Here is a 21,378-nt window from a genome sequence, read left to right on the forward strand (position 1 = left end):
CTACTTCTAAAAAGCATTAAACAATTAATTTATTTTGTGTGATGAAAAATATGTTCCTTTAAGTCACTACGAGTAGTGACGCATTAATAATTTTGATTATATCTAAATTAAAATTAAACCAGAAAACGTCTTCATATATTTTATTAATAATTAAATGCAATAATTTCGTAACTTAATTATGACTACTATAAAACATTTTCGTTCTAAGTAAACAACATAACTATCATAATCATACTAAAATAAATAAATATAACAGAAAGATACATAAAAAATAAAACAGAAAGGCACTTATTGATGTTTTTTGTAATAAAGATTACTCTCATATTAAAAATAACAATATAATGTTTCCTGTAACCAATACTACATATTTTATAAAACATAACTTCAGAAATCGTTTGAGATTCTATATCCTTAGCAATTTTCGATATTTTCATGTCTATACACATATTTCACGATTAAAATGATATTTCAACGATATATTTATATATTCGATTTCCGTCTAGTTCCAAATACGCTCACGGAACGCTGCATTCCATACAAAAAATATATAAATGTACGTTAACTATGAGACTATATGTATATATCGTGCTGAAATATATTGATAAAGTAATATATTATAAAATTACATCAAACAATAATTATTACATTTAACATAGATGGCGCTATCCGCAATAAAGCAGTTACTAGATAATTAAATACTTATTATAATCCATTACAATAAAAACCATACATACACAACATAATTCCTTCTAAAGCTAAATCATGATTAAGGTGGGTTAAATATCACAATTTTGTTAACTATTATTATTATTAGAGTATGAGTATTAAATGCATGTGTTGTAGGAAAGTAGTTAAATCAGAGAGTTAATTAAATCTCTAGACAGTTAATTAAAAATCGATATTCAATGAAGTCGCTGATGTTCCGTCAGACAAGCAAGCGATCGAAACGTTTAACGAGTTTCCTAAACGTTCTTAGACAGCAAGACTAACCTAACCTAATCTTCACGATCACACCAAAATAACAATAACAATGGATAATAATCATGGCAGAGTCTTGTTTTATATTGTTAATCAACACCCTGGCTTTCGGTCAGACAGATAGTTAAACGTTTTCGACGCTGCTTTATTTAAATCAAAATGCTAGCGACTTGATTGAATATCGACATTTAATTAACTGTCTAGAGATTCAATTAACTTTTTGATTTAACTACTTTACTGCGACACATACATAACTAAGGAAAACTTTGTTAATGTTCTAACAAGCAAAAAGCCACTACAGGCACTATTACGAATAAATCTATCAGCAAAATTGTATCCAGATCTCATAAGTATTGTAATTGCAACAATGCAAACATAACAGAAACTTATATTAACCACTACTTGTATTATCATGTCTCTCCGGATCATAATATCCATTTAAATTGACCATAGTCAATAATTCCACTAGATGGCGTTGATATCCGCACTCCATCAATTTGGTGATGACTTTATGCAAGTATTTCGTTAGTTTTTCATATAAATGATACAATTCCTCTAGTTGCGCAAAATTTGTGTGCGTGAAGTGGCCGTTCTCTTCTCTTTGTTGCCATTCTCTAAAAAATATAATAAATATTGGTTAATAATTCAAAATCCGATTTATTTAATTTGAATATAGAACAGGGGACAAACGGGCAGGAAGCTGACCTGTTATACTACCACCGCCCATAGACACTCAATTGCAGAAGGCTCGCGAGTGCGTTGCCAGCCTTTTTAAAATCGGTACGATCTTTTATTAAAGGAACGCTTTTTTGTGTTATAAACATTTTAGTCAAATTATTTTTATTTGTGCATAATGCTTTCACTTTAGTAATTATTGTATTTCAAGCAGCAGCTTGTCACATTGACTATAGTCTGTGCGGCAAAAGAACCTTCGTGGAATTTAAATTACGAACTACAGTGCTAAATATTTTTTCTTGTTATTAATTATGATGACAACACTGTTAATCTAGATATCATATATAATCCACTAAAAGTATATATTTTTTGTGAATAAACGACTTGAAAGCAAAGAAAATGCTGTCTTGGACTTCACGGCCACATCACACTTTATTACTTTATGTCGGTAATAATTAGCTTGACCGATTTCCACACTAAAATTTTCCGTCAATTTTTGAACTTGACTTTAAATTTTACACAAGACATGGACATGTTACTCAGATAATTACGCTATTCCATAAACTGATAAATCGAATTTCATGGAGTATTTAATTTAATTTTTTTTATAGATATAAATCAGATACTCACCCCGCCTTTAAAACCCTACTAAACTTCAAAATAACCGTAAAAATATCATTCAACAGCTTCATAACAGGCGTAGATCTATTATTCAAAAGGCATCTAAAAAGTACATTCTTTATATAGACCACGTGGCATTCGTAAAGATCATCTAAAGTTTTCGCCTTCTTAAGGTCCTTTTCGAACTCCGTCCACGAAGTTAGGATACACGTAGTCACTATATAGTTGTCTAGAGCCCGGATCAAAGACGCCATTATGTGTCGGTAAAGTTGCACTGATATGTATTGTGGCGATCGTAGTAATTTACGCGAATGCGGACTTAGTTTTACGGATAATTTTAATAGCTGAAATATAAAGAATTATTTATTAATTACACCAAGAGCTGCTCTTTTGACGATAAAAATAACAAAGAAATGATTCAAAATGGCATTTCTTGCACTGTTCACTCCTCGTCTCTCTCCACACTCTTCTTAAGATGACACATTACATTCTTATTCATGAAGGCTATTGTAACTGAGCATCTTCTAAACGAGCTTGATAAAGATAAAATCTCTCATTATTACGTCATATACCAGATACAAATCACAAATACATTTAGTTTGAAATGCTGTGTTTGATTTGGGGCCTTTCAAGAATTACGTAAGCCCTATAGGGGGGAGGGGGTCTTTGATTGTCTTATGTGACGATTACGTCAAGAGTAATCATTTTAGTTTATGCTTGAACACGAAATGCAATTTAAGTATTCCTACAATTTTTTTTAATATGTACTGTTGTATGTATTATTTTTGAGATGATCTCAAACAGAGCTGGAAAGACTTGGAGCGAGGTGAAACACGAGGCTCAAGACCGAACGCGATGGAGACTCACTGTGGACGCCCTCTGCCCCACCTAGGGGTTATAGGACATTAAGTCAGTAAGTAAGTCATTATTTTTGAGAACTCTGCTTACTTTTGCTGACAAAATTAAGGGGGGGGGGGGGATCTACTTACGTAATACTTGAATGGCCCTTTCCTGCAATTATTTTTAACTTTTAAACTTAGTAGAACTAATGTACCTGACTCATACTTCACAAATGTATATAATTCTCTCAATATTTGCGGCTGACATAGTTATCATGAAAATACTATTATTATGACTACAACAAAACCTCATCTTATCAAAAACCTTACCTCGAAATCTTGACTTAAAACCCAAAATATCCTCCTCATCTTGATCAAAAATTGGAAAACCTTTGCATATCTCAATAATGCTTCTTGCGATATAATTATATTCAGAGGCCAAGTTACGGTGTAAGTCAGAGATAGACATTGTAACACATCCGGGGAACTATGTTGGAAACTTAGTGGAACATCCGGAATGGAAAACGACAGGTTTTCGGAAAATTTGTGCACGTCTAAAAAAAATATTCTTCAATAATATCTAGTATGGCGATTTTCTCAAAAACTTCTTGCCATAAACACATTATTACAACGGGAATCGAACCAAAGACTCAAATCAAACCAAAGAGAACAAACAATATAATACATTGATTTAACTTTAATATATCTTAGCATAATACCGTTATAAGAATAAGGCTATTTTATATGAACGAAGTTTTTAAATACGTGTTTTATCCTTTCGTGGTCCAAAAAAAATATTCTTTATCTCCAGTCGAGAACATTATTTCTGTTTGGAAAGCACAGAAGATAAAACAAAATAGGAACAAGTATAAAATTAATGTTATGTTAATGTTATGGTAATCTAAGTCTACAATCTTATAAAGTCAATGTTCGTTCGTATTATTACTAATTTTATTTTATTGTAAAAATTGTGTGTAATATTGTGGAAATGAATATAGAAAAAACTTACGCGAAATTGATGATCCAAGCGCCTTATCCAAAATATTGTGCAAAGTTGAAAAATTCAACAATTCTTGAGGATTCAGTGTCTTAGTTAGTTTTGCGAATAAATTGTTGCATATACTCCTAGAAAATTCACCATCCATCAAGAAGAAATAATCCTTTAGACTTTTCAGATGTTCGTACATATCCAAATTTACCAGAAAATGGGTTAAAATCGAATTATTTACCACTTCCAATTGATATGTAAGCGGCAACATAACAGATCTTTGAAGGCATGCTGTCAGTGTTGCTATATTACCACAAACAATCCACTCGTCTTCATCAATAGATGTTTTATATATATTTTTATACGGGGTTTTCTTCATTTCCTCAAATATTTTCGCCGGATCCGAATACGAAATTTCTGTATGATATTCCAGTTTTTTGGAAATTTTAACGCCAAACGGATCAAAATTTTCCAAACTGTATGAGCCGTTTAATACATTAAGTGTGGTTTTTTCATCGTCTTTCATCGGCGATGTCTGATCACTAATCGACGGAGCTTCATCGACAATGATCGAGAAATCGAATTCCGGTCTTAAGTAATCCTTTTCTGGTTTTTCTAGAATGTCTTCGCTTCGTGGGGTGAAAATGTCACTTGTCATCGGACCATCCATTGGCATTTCAGCCGTGGTCGGAGTTTCCAAATCCAGCTGTAATTTAAAAGATTTAGCAAATACAACACAAAAAATAACTGAAATTTGTCGAAAACATAAAGTATTTTATATGCAAAGGGGTTTAATTTACGATTTTTGATATCATTATGGTATTCAACAGGAGGAAATAGGATAATTCTAGGCAGAAAATCAATAATTACCCCTGGAAACAATTCCCCTGGAGTAACAGCCCCAGTATTACTGCAATCTCCAAACGGTTTCAAATTCAATTTTAACCCAGATTTTTTGACGTCGACACGTGATTTAGATCCGTAATGTTCTGAACCCATTATATTACTTTTGTTACGTAAAGCTTCGGTTTGAGCGATGTTTGCCGGTTCCCGTTCCACCATTCTTTCTAATGGCAAATTATATTCCACCCCCATTACTTTTTGCTTATTTATTAAAGCCTCCTTTTGCGCTTCTGTTCTTGACTCTCCAAAAACTCTAGAATCGGATGTATATACGTGTTCGAATTGACCAAATTCAGCTCCTAGTACTCTCTGCTTATTAATAATGGCTTCTCTTTGTGCGTCATTTCTCGGTTCAGATATATTATCTCCCTTCATTATAGAATCGGTATTTTCGAATTCTGTACCTAAAACTTTTTGCTTATTTAAAACAGCTTCTCTTTGTGCATCGTTTCTTGGTATGGCTGAAACTTCTTTTTCGATGGAATCAGTTTTATCGAACTCCGCGCCTAGCACTCTTTGCTTATTGATAATGGCTTCTCTTTGTGCTTCGGTTATAGGTACTTCATTTCTTGTTCTGGTTTGATCGATAGGTTCTGATTTTCCGAATTCCGCACCTAGAACTTTCTTTTTATTAATAACAGCTTCCTTTTGCGCATCGGTTGTAGGTTCATAGATTTTGTCTTTCCGTTCTGTTGTATCAAATTCACCCAGAACTTTAAGTTTGTTTCTACGCGCCTCCTTAAATGGTGTACTGATATTATTCTCCTCATCAATAGCTGTGAGTGTGATTATGGGATTATTGTTATCTCCGAATTCGTGCGCCATAACCTTAAATTTGTTCTTTAGAGCTTCCTCCCTTCCTTCTAAAAACCTTTGATTATCAAAGGCCTCGTTTAAATTGCCACCTATAACATCACTTGACGTTGATTCTTTATTTTCAGTATTAACGATGTTTCCTTGAGCATCTAGTTGTATTTCATTATCACATGTACGAAAATTATGTTTATTAGCACATATTGCGTTAAAAACATCGTTGGATGTTTGGGATTTCGTTCTATTGATATTGACTTCTGATTCAGAATTAGCTTCACCCAAAGAACTGGTTGAATCTACCATTTTCATTTCATCTAGTCCATCTTCAGATTTGAAATCACTTTGTATGGACATAGCCATTATTTCTTCGTTTTTTTGGTGTTCTAACTCTAGTTTTTCACGTTTCAGATTTCTTTCTTCTGATGAAAGCAATTGCATGCGCGTTTGGTCGAGTTGAAGCCGTTTTATTTTCCATTCCGTGTGGATTTTACTTTTTTCCACTTCCATGTTTAATTTTGAATAGTATTCCAGCATTTTATTTCTAAAACAAACTAAAAATTAGTAAAAATTTAGATCCGGTTTCGACGAAAATCCGTCAGAACGAATCCCTTAGCCTGCACTTATTTACGCCAATTATGAATGGAAGTCAAATACTAACCTACTTATTCTAGGAGAGCATAAAGGTAAATTAAAAAAAAAGTTAACTTTGACACGCCATCTTTTAAGATCTAATCTTTTATCTTTCCCAAAACAAAATTAACGTTTTACACATACACCCACCCACAGGCACACTACGCAAATTATTTTGATTAGTCAATAATTATATTATTATATGAACTAATTTGAACTCAATAACAGTGGAAGAATGCTCTCACTTTTCATCGTCTTTCAATTTAGAGTCGACTTCCTCAGTGCCCTTATCGGCGATTTCTTCAAGTTGCAAAATATGTTTTTCGCGATGCTTCACTCTGTTTTTGGATGCTTTAGCCTCAGCCATTGCAGCTTCTAGCACTCTCAATGAATGCTGTTTCTCCGCTATAATTAGCTGGGCTAGACGTTTTCGTTCGGCTGAAATTGAAATATTTAAAAAAGAATTTTCTAATACTTTTTGTTTGTATTTTATTTATTTATTTAATGTAATAATTCCGTTAAATGTGCCATTGTGACTATACAAATTGATATTTAAAATTCTGTTTTCAATTGGCTTTAACCAATCAAATTAAACCGTTAAACCATAGTAAAACAGTTTTGTCACGTGGGTGACATTTACATAACAATATGTTAAATATGGCTTTTTTAATAAATTAATCATTAAGAAAAACACTTTTTGAACGGATTAAAGCTCTGTATTATTATTAAAACTTATAATTATTTACATCATTCTAAATTTTAATTTTTTTTTTGCGTGGTCATGGTGACATCCACGGACGCTAAACGTAGGTAAAAAAAATTAAAATTTAGAATTATGTAAATAATTATAAGTTTTAATAATAATACATAGCTTTAATCCGTTCAAAAAGTGTTTTTCTTAATGTGTAAAAGCACTTTTAACAAAAGACAATACTAAATTAATCATTTACAAGTTATTTTACTCCATATCACATTTTAAATGATTTATACAGATTACTCTCAACAACGCTTTACTTTTCACACTGTCAAATACGCTTATCAGTGATTGGTCTAGAGATATTGACCAATCAGAATAGAGCTAAACACGACATAATTTTGTTACTTAGCTTTTTTTTATATTGAAACAAAAAACCCTTTTTGGCTGCAACTAACCTACAATTTTCTCCATGGTCTCCGCCTGCTTCAACGAAGCCATTTCCGTGAAAGCCTTTCTCTCAGCCTCTCTTTTCAGCAATATTTGATCAAACGTCACCGGCTCTCCACTCACGAATAAACACCTACAAAAACACCCCGCTTTAGACCCTTAAGGGATTTTAGATTTGTTTGGCATTATGTATAAACAAATGAAATACCTAGTCCTATAAACGTCTAATAATTGCTGTTCTCGTTCCAGTTCTTCGAAGTTGGAGCAACAGCGAACGGACGGATGGTCTGTTGATATCAAGATAAGCGGGTCCTGGAATCATTAAATATTGATAAATCGAGAAATCATTTTTTCTGACGAGACATTTATATTAATGTCTAATTGGATTCTTGAGCCTTTAACATTTTAAGTTAATGTATATTTTACAATGCAACAAAATTATGTGTAATGTAGCATAGCTTCAGGGTGTACTCTGAAGCCGTGAGTTCGAATCACGGCTAGGGGTCGTTCAAGTATTATGTAAGCACTACGGGGGCTTTGATTATTTTATTTGATGATTACGTCAACAGTAATTATTTACTTTTTTAAACATGTATTAACCACACATTGTCTATGCTTTAAAACGAAATGCATTTTCGAGGATTCCTAAAAATCCCAAAAATCTACAGGCCAGCTTTTTTTTTCTCACCAGGTTTGTTCCTAAATCGATATAAACCATATAAAATCAGTGCCGTCAACATGTACTAGAATTGTAATACAAGTTTATTAAAAATGTGTATACTAACTGTTGGATTGCAAAGCTTTAACAGCCTTAATGACTTCCCACATAAGAGTATACAAGATGCTAAAGGCCTCAAGAAGTCCGGTACGGCCACTCCTAAAGTTATATGAAACCCTTTATCCCAATATCTTTTGCTTCTAGAATTAACGTATTGATTGTCTTTTCGTATAAAGAATTCGTTGAAGTAATCGTCCAACTCGCCCTCGAAGATGAATTTCTCGATAAATCTGTAATTTTTACAAAAAGTTTTTATACAATTTTTATTGGTAAGAATCTAGACACTGTTCAACAGAATTTAAATCGTGTTTTAAAGACTATAGTTTACTATATAAAGTTGCAGTACTAGCGGTTTGAACGTATACTACCTGAGGTCGTGCGTTCGAATCTCATCTGTGCACCAAGGGCTAGTAAAGGAAAAAAATCGTTAGGAAAAATGCCTAAGACCTGAAAATTGTCGACGTCTAGTCTCAGAAGGCTAATCACCTACTTGCTTATTATAAAAAACAAACCATCACTAAACAGATACAGTAACCTGAGGCCCTGACCTAAAAGTTGTTATTTTTTTTAATAAGGTGCGAAAATTTAATCATTTAGGATTAGAATTTTTTCATCAACAGCTATTACAATATGGGATCGCTTCATATAGCAGATGTATGAAACTCCCGTACAAAACATAATACCATACCATAAACTTCAATCTCTTCTATATCTACAATGTACATGTATATTAATTGTATATACTTACTTGAAATAAACCCGACATACACTAAATAACGAGTTGTATAGTGTTTCGGCAGTTCTTTTATGTGTGACCAATGATATCTCGTTAAATAGATACGCCATTAGTTCGGCCCCATATGGCATTATGTTCGCATCTAAAACCCATATTGAATATATTATCTATATTTCGAAGCAATGGCATTACTGTCATCTGTCATTGTCATTATATGACAGAGCTTATAAATTAACGTCATAATAATAATCACTATGGAAATACTATTACTATTGACTTCAAATAGTACTTAATATGATCTATTAATATTAACAAATGGAATTAACCACAAGTATTAACGGTTTAAAACTGATGAAGTTGACGTAGTTCATGTATAAACTCTAAGACATAATATAATGACAATGGCAGCTTACAATATATATACTATGTACACAAAATTAAAACAAATGCTTAACACATACACACCTATAAAACCAATCTTAAATTATATACGTTTTCACAGATTTAATTGTTTTTCCCACAGAATTGGGAGAAAAGGCTGGACGCTCATTTGATGATAGGTGATTGTCCATCGGCGGTCCATATGCCAGAGGGTTCGCGAGTGCGTTGTCGGCCTTTTAATAATTTGTACGAAAGATTTATGCTGCCATATTTCATCAAATTCAAGCGCTCTACGGAGTCCGTGACCCGTTTTTGTGCCATGAATCATTTGTTATGTTTATGGGAAATAAACAATTTTGTGATATTTTTTTTATCGCCAAGAAGGCCTATCATACCGAAACAATTATTATTTAACGCCACGTTTAACCACCACTTCGATGGTAAATGATCATAATACTGTAGCTAGCCTTTTATAATAAATAAGATCAGTATGACCAACTAGATAAAATAAGTAAAATTTGTTTCTTACCCAAACTATCTAGTTTGTATATGGATGCCACAGTCTGTATTTCGTATTTCAGTGGTTCAATGTGATGTAGTATGTGCAATAACGTCGGCATACAGTTAACGTCATCTATAGTATTGCTAAACTCCTCAAATATATTGGTTACTTGGAGACGGAATTTTAATAAATACAGCCTCACTGTTTCTCTTGCAGCCTATATATCAAAAGCAACTGTTTACTACTTTAGAAATATCCACAATATTAGTAGTAAATTAATTATTTTCGCGAAATTAGCAAATTTGTCGTTAAAAAACGTCATATAAGCGTCAGTCGAATTTACATCTAGTTTAAAAACATAGTACCTTTTTCTTACATTAAACATATCAAAACAAGGAAAATATTTATTTGATGAAAGCAACACACTAAAACTAAAAAAGCTTTAAGTTGCTGTCATCGGTAATAGTGATTATAAGTGGGCCTATGTTATTTGATTTGTCTTGGTACACAAAGCCTTTGCGTCAAATACCATACCAGCTATAGCTTTCCTATTTCGATACATAGCATAGTAATTCATATATAAAATTTCAAAAATTTGAAATTAGAACATTATAGAGAACATTAAAAATATTTTCAATTTATTTAAACTTTAAACGACGTGAAAACAGGGTGTATACGAACTGTCAAACATGTCAAATAAAATAGAGACAAAATGCTTAATCGGTGTCAAAATGCATTGACAAAAAAGTGTTTGAGCGCATGCCAAAACTGTTAAGATCCATAGATAGGAATAAATTAGATAGGAATAAATTAGATAGGTATTGAAAGAATAAAACTTACCTCATAAACGAGTCCTTTATCATGATCAACGGAATAATTAAACGCAAACTCATACAAACGTCTATAAAATGTACCAATTATCAACAAGGGCGCCACATACCCTTCTAAAAGCTCACGAGATATACATTCAAGTACCAAATTGTACTTTAAACGGAACGAATTAGTTTGTTCGTTTAGTGGAAATGATCTTGTCTCAATGCCAACTGAAAAGTTTTTCATTTTTTTTACTAATGACATTTGTATGGATTTTATATTTTAGTTTATAGAAATTTAAAAAAAAACAGAATTCAAAATCATCTATTCATATAGGAAACATAATGTACACTTATGTACGTCAAAAAATTAAATGTTTATGAAATGCTTCTAATTGGACATTTACTGCCAGTTCTCCAATCAAGGGCGTAGAACGGAAGAGAAGACTGGTAATAAACTCATAATATTATCAAATAGCAGAAAATTACTATAAACGAAAATGTTATTTTGTAATCATCTTAATAAAATATAATAAGTTTTTAGAAACCAAAATAGTAAATTCTAGTTTTGAATACTCACTTAATAAATACGTGATATGCCTTATAAATTTTCTCTCTGATATAACACTGTAATCAGTCATAGAACCAAATGTTTGTCGCCACAATCTCATTTCTCTCGACGACGTTGCTATTAATTGTCTTTCGTTTATAGAAGGGAGTTTCGCTGAAACAAAGAGTTAGATTAATATGAATTAAAATATTTTACAAGGTTTCGAACCCACTGTAAAATAATACTGTAAAATGCTAAATCAATAGTGAAATATAAGCCAAAACGGAACCTGTCAGTATTAAAGAATGAAAGGCCACATCATAGAATTTCAAACCAGGTTTTCATAGAGCAATATTCAACAAAATCTCAGATATCTATTTAATAATAAGTTTTAATACAATATGGAAATCTGATTAAATTTATTAAAACTACCAGTAAAATATATTACATATTACTGACTTACAAACAATATCCCAAATATCTACTGGTATGTCCTTGTCAACTTGCGATGCTAACTCCCAAATGTTCAATTCATTTAACTCTTTACAATTGCTGTTAGCCTCTGACGCTTCTTCTGTTTTTGGGAAGGATATCTAAGAATTCATAAGAGATAAGTCTAAAATTCATGTTGAAAGACAAGATGAAGACGCATTTCGTTTGATTATAATTGGTGAACCTCAAGATTAAAAAAATCTTTCATTACCTATTTGAAATCAATACATTTTCAATATCTATTGAGTATTTTTCTAATGTTGGACATTCTACATAAATTATGTTACGAATTTAAAAATGTATTAGATATATATTCATTGTAAAACAAAACAAAATCTGTATATTTTTTAGATTATGAATGTAAGTGTGTATGTATTAATCTGAAAGGAAGTAATTAAAAACTAAAACTGAAATGTAATTAGATTTTTATTTTTTTTATAAAATAGGGGGCAAACGGGCAGAAGGCTCACCTGATGTTAAGTGATACCGCCACCCATGGACACTCTCAATGCCAGAGGGCTCGCGAGTGCGTTGCCGGCCTTTTAAGAATTTGTACGCTCTTTTCTTGAAGGACCCTAAGTCGAATTGGTTCGGAAATACTTCAGTGGGCAGCTGGTTCCACATAGCGGTGGTGCGCGGCAAAAATTGCCTTGAAAAACGCTCAGTCGTGGAACGGCGGACGTCGAGGTGATACGGGTGGAATTTTGTATTCTGCCTCGATGTCCGATGATGAAACTCAGCTGCAGGTATTAATCCGAACAACTCCTCTGAACACTCTCCATGGTAAATGCGGTAGAAGATGCAGAGTGACCCCACATCTCTACGCAACGCCAAAGGATCGAGCCGCTTGAAGAGGGATTGGTCATCGACGATTCGAACCGCTCTTCGTTGGATACGGTCAAGTGGAAGGAGCTGGTACTGGGGAGCCCCCGCCCAGAGGTGAGAACAGTATTCCATGTGGGGCCGTATTTGCGCTTTATAGAGTTGCAAGCGGTGGCCCGGAGTGAAGTACCGTCTCGCCTTACTGAGCACACCAAGCTTTTTGGAGCAAGTATTCCGATGCTGGCTGTGGCTTCAATAAGAGTGTTTTCGAAAAGAGGAGTAGCGACAAAGGGTATTTTTTTCGCGGAAAACGCGCAAACTTGTGTCTTCTTGGGGTTAAATTGGACTAGGTTTAGTCTACCCCAGTCCGAGACTCCACGTAGTAGAGTTTCGACTTCAGACACAAGTTTATTCCGGTACTCATCGACAACTGCCCGAGAAATACCTGCCCGGCCAGTGTAAAGAGTATCCCAAGTGCTGTCGTCCGCATAGCAATGAATGTTGCTAAGTTGCAACATGTCATTGATATGCAGAAGAAACAGGGTCGGGGATAGAACACAGCCTTGTGGGACCCCAGCATTCACGGGTTTAAGGTCGGAACATGCTCCGTCGACGATGACCTTGATGCTCCGATCGGCCAGAAAGCTGGAGATCCAGTCGCATAATTTCTCGGGAAGCCCGTAGGCTGGAAGCTTCGAGAGTAGTGCTTTGTGCCACACCCGATCGAAGGCTTTCGCTATGTCCAAACTAACCGCTAGCGCCTCCCCCTTGGACTCAATTGCCTCTGCCCATCTATGTGTAAGGTATACTAGAAGGTCACCAGCCGAACGACCACGACGAAAGCCGTACTGATAATCGCTAATCAGCTGGTGGCCCTCTAGATACCTCAAGAGCTGGCCATTAATAATGGATTCCATTATTTTGGAGAACAAGGAGGTTATAGCTATTGGACTATAGTTGGACGGATCAGAGCGATCGCCTTTTTTAGGGATCGGGTGTATCGAAGCGGTCTTCCAGCACTTCGGGACAGTGCCGAGCGAGTACAGGTACCGGAATAGGCGCGTCAGGACCGGAGCCAACTCAGGAGCACAAGTACGCAGCACAATTGGAGGGATACCATCCGGCCCGCTCGACTTATGAATGTCCAAGGAAGATAGTGCCTTGCGAACAGCACGTTGCCGGAATGTGATTTCCGGCATTGAATAATCACACCGCGAAATCGTCGGTGGTGATCCCCCTCGGTCATCCAAAGTCGAGTTGGACGCGAAGAGACAGCCCAAGAGGTCGGCCTTCTCCTTCGCAGTGTGGGCGAGCGAGTCATCCTCCCTGTGCAGCGGTGGAATGGATGGCTGACAAAAATTCCCTTGTACAGCTTTGGCGAGAGACCAGAAGGCTCGAGTCCCCGAAGGGAGTTGGGCCAATCTCTCGCCAAATCTGGCGATGTGCTCTGACTTTGCCTTAGCGATTTCCCGTTTGAAGGACCTGGAGGCTGAGTTATATGCTTTTTTATGTTCGCTGGTATTGGCATCACGAGATATCGCCGCTTCCGCCCATGCATTAAAGCATTCTCGCTTTCGACGCGATGCTGCCTTGCAAGAACGCTTAAATCAGGGCTGTGACTTGCCACCGATCGGCACCGCAGAAAATGGAATAAAGAGTTCCATGCCCTGCAGAACCACTTCGGCGACAGAGGCAGCGACGGAATTTGGAGCTTCCGACGAAAAGCACATAGGCCCCCAAGGGTAGGACGCAAAGAAAGACCGCATCCCATCCCAATCTGCTGACCGATAGTGCCAAATACGGCGACAACCCGAAAAACGGGGCCGAGGAGGGCGCGTAATAGGCACAGTACTCCGGACCACACAATGATCCGATGAACCCAATGGCGGGTCAACAGAGACTTGATAGGTCTCCGGATGTGAGGCCAGCAGAAGGTCCAACAAAGAGGGTTTATGACCATCCACATCTGGTATTCGCGTAATCGCAGGGACCATTTGTGACAGGTCGTAAGCTAAAGCAAAGTCGTGAAAGGATCTTCCCGCGTGATCGGTGGTTTCCGAGCCGAGCCAATCGGCATGGTGAGCGTTAAAATCGCCAAGTATCACGATTTCAGCGGTAGGAAACCCTTCGAGCAGGGAATCTGTAGCCATTTGGATGTGCTCAATGAGTCGGTCAGTTTCGGTATTTCCGCTATGGAACCTATACAGGCATGCGTAGAATCGCGGATGGTCATCGCAGTCTACGCGCAGCCAGAGGCTAGATAGGTCCCTTCCTTCAAGCGACCCGAGGCGACGAGAACAGATATCCTCTCTGACGTACACGCAAACTCCCGCCCGCGGCACAAATGAATGTTCCATTTTGTACCCCGGGTAGGAGAGGTAGGAAGTATCAGCCGGGGAGGATATCTGAGTCTCAGCAAGGAAGAATAAGGCCGGCTTCGCAGTTTCGAGGTGAAAGTGAACCGCGTTAAGATTAGAGTTGAGCCCCCTAACATTGGTAAAGTCCACTGAGAGAGTGGAAGGGGATGCCTTCGGTAAATGCTTCCGTTTGCCCCGAGATCGAAACCTATAGTTTTTAGCGCAGTTTTTGCCCACCCCAGAATACGAAGGGCTGTGCATCCACCACCGAATACTGATTGTTCCGATGATGGACGCTCAGAGGGGGATTCTCCACAGCGGAAACGTGTGGTACCCCCCTGGGGTAATCTCTGTTTAAACTGCATCTTCATATTCTGGGGGGGGGGGGGAATTGATGAGCTCCGGGAGTCAAAAGATTACTGTACTGTAATGTGTAAAACTCAATTGTACCTTAGGTGTCACAGTTGCCTTAGGTATTATAAGATCCCTTGGAGTAGTAAGCCGTGGTAAATTATATATGTCACATTCAGAATATGGTGATACTTGTGTTGAAGTTGCTGAAGATAATGATATTGGAGTAAGAAATGATTTTAATTCTGCATTCTTTATTGTATTACAGTTTTGCACCACTGGAAACAAAATATTCATATTAAGTACTCACTATATCTCACTATCACAATTGGTCCATATTTATATTAAAATAAATAATATGTCAAAACTTACAAGAACTTGAGTCAAAGTTTGTAACTGTGTATTCTATAAAACTGTCCTTTCTACAATTTAAGGAAGTATCTTTGCTATTTAATTTAAATGGTAAATGAAATATATAAGAAGGATATAATGAATATGGCTGTGGTGAACCAAAAAATTCCTTGTTTGGCTTTGGAAGCATTTCTTCTAACAATCCAAAGGAAAATGGTCTCTGAAAATAATATTAATTATTAAAAAATAATCGTTTAAATCCAATGATTTCCAAAAGAATAATTGTAATGAATTAGGCTAAAATAAATATATATTAATTTCCATTTGATTCATAAATATGTTTAAATTAATCAGATACAAGATACTTTTTTACTACTTTACAAGTTAAAATTCAGACCTGATGTAGTTCTGAAGATAAGTTATGTGTTTCTATGCTGTGGATACCTATAAGCACTCTTACTACAGTGTATACATAATCACTATCAAGGTCTAAGCCTAACTTCTTTATAGTACTTATAGATTTCTTAAGTTCAACTGCATGTTTATACTCAGCTACATTTGTAACTTTTTGCTGCAGCGTAAATTGACAGGACAGCAAATCAACAATTGGGTCACTGTTAGATATTGGCACACCTATTTTCGATTTATTTAATAAAATTTCATATGATTGAGATCTCATTTTCGAAGCAAGTTGTTTGACAGAAACTCTGCTCTGTTGACAATAATATTGTGCTGTTCTTTCACAAAGCTTGCTGAGTAATTTATAGACACTTCCATTTTCACCAGAGGTATATGGTTCTTTCATTGTCGATTAATTCACATTTGTACTTTTATTTTATTGTAAATTGCCCGACGCAAATGAGGAGTCTAACGCGAATGATAATTTTTTTATCACTTTTTATATATGAACATTTTGCCGGCTGTCTTTTGTTACCCAAGATCACTAAATAATAAATATACGGTGGTCGAAAATAGATTTGTGAAACTCAGTACTTTCTTTCTATTAAACAAACAAACATGACAAAAAAATTAACTCTATTAATTCTATAAGTTTTTTTTTTAATTTCATGGTGTAGACTCAGTAGTCAGTACTCACAGATAATAGTGACGTCTGTGTTAGTGACGTTTCTAAACACAAGTTAGTACTAATTTCCGTACATCTATAGTTTCCATTCCACAGAGTTGGCAATGGTTGAACATTATAATATAGAAAACGTTTCGAGCCAAATATTTCTTAAATATTCTTACTTTTTACACGGTTTCTGTTTAATATTTCTCACCCTTAGGATTTTACCATATAGATAACATCATCTAAAACGTGCTTGTCTCTTTCGAGACAAGCTGAAATAGAAATAGGAAGAGACGAATAAAATAATTGACGCTATGACTTAGCTAAGTGTCAAACTTAATTATTTAGGCTTCTCCATAGATCTCTTTTCTCTTTCGTATTAGCTGATATCGCTGATAAATATATTAGATATCTGTGAAGTGTGAATATCATGTGTGATGTGACAAGTATTAGCAGTTAGCACTATTAGGCATTAGTGTCACTCACCTACTGCCTACTACATCTGTGGTGATTAGCAATACAGAATTTGACAAAATATATATAAAATACAACTAACCTTAAAAAGTTCAATACTAACTTATTCATTTGCAAACCGGACAAGTAGCTACTAACTACTATAACAAGTTAAAATAGATCTAATTTACTTTAAAACAATTTAAACACATATGTCAAAATGAACCAAGCAGATGTTACCAAATTAGTCTCTAAGTTGCGAATCAAAGTACCTCCGAAGCACCGTCGCCTAAGCTGTCCCGAAGGACCAGAGGGCAGATTAAATAAGCTGAGAAAAACTGTAACTGGTTTAATAAAATATGAAAGGATTGAACTTAATTATTATCGAGGCGATGAAGCCCGACAGTATGCTGAAAGGGTGAGAAACAAAAACTTGAAACCCATTTCTCTTTAAATATTTGTAAACAAACAAATATATGCATATGTATTTTTGTTTTAATATTAAAAATATTTCTTGCAGTTAATTTCCGAAGCAATAAATCATGGTGATTGTCATAAGCCAACGATGGAGATGGCTGACTTTTGGCTCCTGGAAAAAGAGCTTGTTCACAAATTATTTAAAGTATTAGTTCCCCGATTTGAAAACAGTAATTCTGCATACACTCGTATGTTGAAAGCACCTAAACCTGCATATGGCCGTTACATAGATAAGGCAGTTTTGGAGTTAAGAGGAAATCCTTACCCTTCTTTGCAAAATAAACAAACAAATAATAGACAGTTGCTTCAAAATATACTACTTGATGCCGCTAAATATGACTATAGACAAGCTAAGTATGCTGAAATGGCTGAGAAAATTGAAAAATCAGAAGAACCTTCAAGTGTTAAAACCACAAACATAGAACACAATTAGAAGTGTTTTAAAAATATAGTTGTTTTTATTTAGAATATTGCATTTTTACTTGTTTCCTATGACTACTATGAGCTCTACTTGCATATCTCAACTTATTATTATTGTCTGGATTTGACATATGGCAGTCAGAGGTCTTGTAGTGATTTAGTTGTAACATTTAAAACAGGAAGCTTTGTTCATTTGCTATAGGGTACATTTTTGTTATATAATATACACACATAATTGTTATATCTTAATTATAAGGTTCATATATAACAACATGGCTATAGAAAATGTATAATGAATTGTGTAGTTGTCTCTTTCAAGTTTTTCGATTTCAGTTCAAAAGAATATAAAATTTATAACTATATGCTAAAGATAGTTCATTATGTTGATATAAAGAACCAATTCACAAATCGTTTCTTGTGTATTTATGAATATAAAAACAATTTTAACTTGATTTTGATTTTGAAAACACAGTACAGTACATATTGCTCTTTTTAAACTTATCACACAATAGGTATATCTAGGTCATAAAACCCATTCTTTTGTAAGATAACACTGAACATATTCAACATTTTAATGTTGATAGGTACCTAGATATAGAGGATGATTAAAACTTAGTTTATGCTTTATTGTTTTCATTTATATTACACTGGCTTCTATGTGTGCTAAGATAATGATAATTACAAATGCGACATTCTCGATTTCATTACTCATTTGACTTTTCTATTAAACATACGTGTAGGCTGGTGCTGTCAAGGGAATATAATTTTTCCTGCAGTTAAGAGATTTGGCTACGTTTGTGACAAGTGAATAAAATGGAGACTGCAAATCCGAAGATAGTAGTCGTTGGATCTTGCAGCGTTGATTTTACTACGTATGTTGGTGATTAAAACCTTTAAGTGATAGCTGTTTTTACATAACTAAATAATAATAATAGTTTATGTTTAAGTACGCGTAAGACTTTCTTATATAAGAACAAAGAGTTTCTAGACAACCAATTATTTTTTAAACATTCATAGATAGGCAGTATAATGTTATGGCAAGTAGGGAAAGGTAAATAATTAAATTTTAACTTTTGTCAACTTATTTAAGTAAAAGTCACAAGTTAAAATAGACTTATGATCACAGATTAAGATTTTGAAATATAATGGTCTAATGCAATAGGACAGCAACCAGCAAGCTTTCAAATTAGGCTGATTATACAACCATCCACTAAATTGCATATTTTCATTCCTATATTGTGGATACCCTAGACTTGCATTAGATCTACATGTGTTACATAATTAAAAATATTTATAGTTGTGGTTTCATGTCATAATTAATCAATAATACAAAATCAATTATGTGTTAAAGATATGCACCTAGACTTCCCTTGCCTGGAGAAACTCTACACGGAACAAAGTTTACTACTAGCTTTGGTGGCAAAGGTGCAAATCAATGTGTTGCAGCTGCCAAACTAGGTGGAAATGCATACATGATAGCTAGGGTAAGCAATGTTTAGTATTGTATTTAGTTGCTTATAATTCTCAAAGAATCCTACTACAGTATGTATCCTAAAAAAATATTAAATTATTGTTGAAGAGAATAATTTTAATATAACTTTCTTAATAAAGGTTGGTGACGACTACTGGGGAAAACAATATATTGATAATTTAACGAAATTCGGCATAAATGCACAACATACAAAGATTACAAAAGGCATTACTACTGGTATCGCTCAAATTTCTGTATCAGCTAATGGAGAAAATCAAATTGTTATTGTATCTGGTGCTAATAACTACCTTAGTATCTCAGATATAAATGAAACCCAAGAACTCATAGAGAATGCTGATATTATAATAAGTCAATTGGAGACACCAATCGAGGCAACGTACCATGCCTTTAAAACTTGTAACGGAGTAAGTAAGCAATATTTTCATGTCTTCAGTTAGACTAATAGTTTTGAATTGAACAGCAACCATCAATAACGTAGATTTAATAAATATTTATTTCACAGATACGACTTCTTAATGCAGCACCGGCTAGCACAAATATAAAACATCTTTTAGAGCACTGTCACATACTATGTGTAAATGAACCAGAGGCATCTTTTCTAGTCGGCTTTAATGTAGATGTATCGTGAGTATAATTATTGTAAAGTTAAGAATTTTTGCTGGTTATGATGTCTTCTCTCACGTCCGTTAGACTGAAAGTGCATAAATGAAACTAATTTGAGAATGGTGCTGTTCATCACAATGGAAATAGGATTATTTGCAAACGTACTCAAGGAAGATTGTGGATATAGATAAAGATTGCATTGCCGAATAAAATTTAGCACTACAACAAATTAGAAGGCATTAGGTAGCAGAGAAGTTTTAGAAATATACATATATGTATATATATACAAACACTTTTATAAATCTAGTCTTACAGTTAAAGAAAATGTTTACAAAATTGTAAATCCAATGTTTTAAAAATCGCGTGGAATAAACAATATAATGTAGAAATTAATAATCATTACAGGAAGACTTCTCATAGCAACCTTATATATTTTAGGAAGATGCATTATCCCAGTGATCTTCTTGCGAAATATTATGATCAAAGTCATATGTCGAACTTTTTTCTTTTTATCTTTTAATGAGTAATAACACCCATTATGTTACCAATTACTTTTATTGTATTACAGTAATATCAAAAATGCACTAAGAAAGCTATTAGAGTTAGGCTGTCAAACAGCCATCATTACACTTGGTAATAAGGGAGCTGCATATTGTAAGAAAGACGACGATCTTTATGTTCATGTGCAGTGTTCAAGGGTTGTTCCAGTCGATACAACAGTAAGTAATGTATTATTAAAGGAATTTAAAGATACCTACACTTTTTACTAAAAAGTAAGTGACAATTAATAAAACATATATTTACAGGGAGCAGGAGACGCATTTGTAGGGGCGTTAGCAAAATTTCTAGTAAGCCATAAAAAAACTCCTTTACATCAAATCGTTGGAGCCGCCTGTGACGTGGCTACAAAATCAGTTATGAAAGAAGGAACACAGTCAAGTTTTCCCGACAACTATAACCCTTTTCAAGTTCTTTATGAATACATTATTTTATAATTCCAAATTTATCCTTACATTTTCATTGTTTTCAACTTATTTTACGAAAATGCGTCCAGTACAAAAATAAAAATCACCATAATGCCATTATGACTTTTATTTCTTATAAACAATGTCCCAATCGCTATAACTAATATTAATTTTTA

The 21,378-nt window shown here is 34.5% G+C and overlaps 3 protein-coding genes across 4 annotated transcripts; 2 read left to right on the forward strand and 1 right to left on the reverse strand.

Moving 5' to 3' along the window:
- Positions 1-1,119: 1,119 nt before the first annotated feature.
- On the reverse strand, positions 1,120-16,771 carry LOC123710181 (gamma-tubulin complex component 6). Its single transcript, XM_045661938.1, has 17 exons — positions 16,121-16,771; positions 15,745-15,943; positions 15,472-15,650; positions 11,814-11,943; positions 11,381-11,524; positions 10,829-11,031; positions 10,016-10,205; positions 9,118-9,247; positions 8,377-8,599; positions 7,800-7,903; positions 7,600-7,724; positions 6,693-6,885; positions 4,972-6,358; positions 4,123-4,807; positions 3,444-3,667; positions 2,284-2,618; positions 1,120-1,592 (listed from the first exon to the last, which is right to left on the reverse strand). The coding sequence occupies exons 1-17, from the start codon at positions 16,526-16,528 to the stop codon at positions 1,370-1,372; spliced, it is 5,082 nt and encodes a 1,693-aa protein (XP_045517894.1). The 5' UTR covers positions 16,529-16,771; the 3' UTR covers positions 1,120-1,369.
- Positions 16,772-17,252: 481 nt separating this feature from the next.
- On the forward strand, positions 17,253-18,190 carry LOC123709014 (39S ribosomal protein L17, mitochondrial). The gene is made up of 2 exons (XM_045660093.1): positions 17,253-17,663; positions 17,766-18,190. Exons 1-2 carry the CDS (start codon positions 17,466-17,468, stop codon positions 18,153-18,155), a joined length of 588 nt encoding a protein of 195 aa, XP_045516049.1. The 5' UTR covers positions 17,253-17,465; the 3' UTR covers positions 18,156-18,190.
- A 583-nt stretch (positions 18,191-18,773) lies between these two features.
- On the forward strand, positions 18,774-21,319 carry LOC123714905 (ribokinase-like). Of its 2 annotated transcripts, none has more exons than XM_045669566.1 (6): positions 18,774-19,014; positions 19,494-19,626; positions 19,754-20,038; positions 20,137-20,258; positions 20,806-20,956; positions 21,044-21,319. In XM_045669566.1, exons 1-6 carry the CDS (start codon positions 18,956-18,958, stop codon positions 21,230-21,232), a joined length of 939 nt encoding a protein of 312 aa, XP_045525522.1. In that variant the 5' UTR covers positions 18,774-18,955; the 3' UTR covers positions 21,233-21,319. The 2 variants fall into 2 exon arrangements, with proteins under 2 accessions (XP_045525522.1, XP_045525531.1); XM_045669575.1 differs by lacking the exon at positions 18,774-19,014 and adding an exon at positions 19,035-19,193.
- Positions 21,320-21,378: the final 59 nt, after the last annotated feature.

The sequence above is a fragment of the Pieris brassicae genome, chromosome 1, assembly GCF_905147105.1.
Source record: "Pieris brassicae chromosome 1, ilPieBrab1.1, whole genome shotgun sequence".
NCBI lineage: Eukaryota > Metazoa > Arthropoda > Insecta > Lepidoptera > Pieridae > Pieris > Pieris brassicae.

What these genes read in the sequence shown, in the direction of transcription:
- LOC123710181 (XM_045661938.1), bottom strand. Translation starts at nt 16,528, where the DNA reads ATGAAAGAACCATATACCTCTGGTGAAAATGGAAGTGTCTATAAATTA. An exon ending in GCTTGGATCATCAATTTCGC is followed by an intron (nt 3,668 to 4,122) that starts GTAAGTTTTTTC and finishes TATTTTTTTTAG; the next exon opens with ACGTGCACAAATTTTCCGAA. An exon ending in TTTTAAGTCAAGATTTCGAG is followed by an intron (nt 2,619 to 3,443) that starts GTAAGGTTTTTG and finishes TTTATATTTCAG; the next exon opens with CTATTAAAATTATCCGTAAA.
- LOC123709014 (XM_045660093.1), top strand. Translation starts at nt 17,466, where the DNA reads ATGAACCAAGCAGATGTTACCAAATTAGTCTCTAAGTTGCGAATCAAA. An exon ending in CCCGACAGTATGCTGAAAGG is followed by an intron (nt 17,664 to 17,765) that starts GTGAGAAACAAA and finishes TATTTCTTGCAG; the next exon opens with TTAATTTCCGAAGCAATAAA.
- LOC123714905 (XM_045669566.1), top strand. Translation starts at nt 18,956, where the DNA reads ATGGAGACTGCAAATCCGAAGATAGTAGTCGTTGGATCTTGCAGCGTT. An exon ending in ATGCATACATGATAGCTAGG is followed by an intron (nt 19,627 to 19,753) that starts GTAAGCAATGTT and finishes TTCTTAATAAAG; the next exon opens with GTTGGTGACGACTACTGGGG. An exon ending in GGCTTTAATGTAGATGTATC is followed by an intron (nt 20,259 to 20,805) that starts GTGAGTATAATT and finishes ATTGTATTACAG; the next exon opens with TAATATCAAAAATGCACTAA.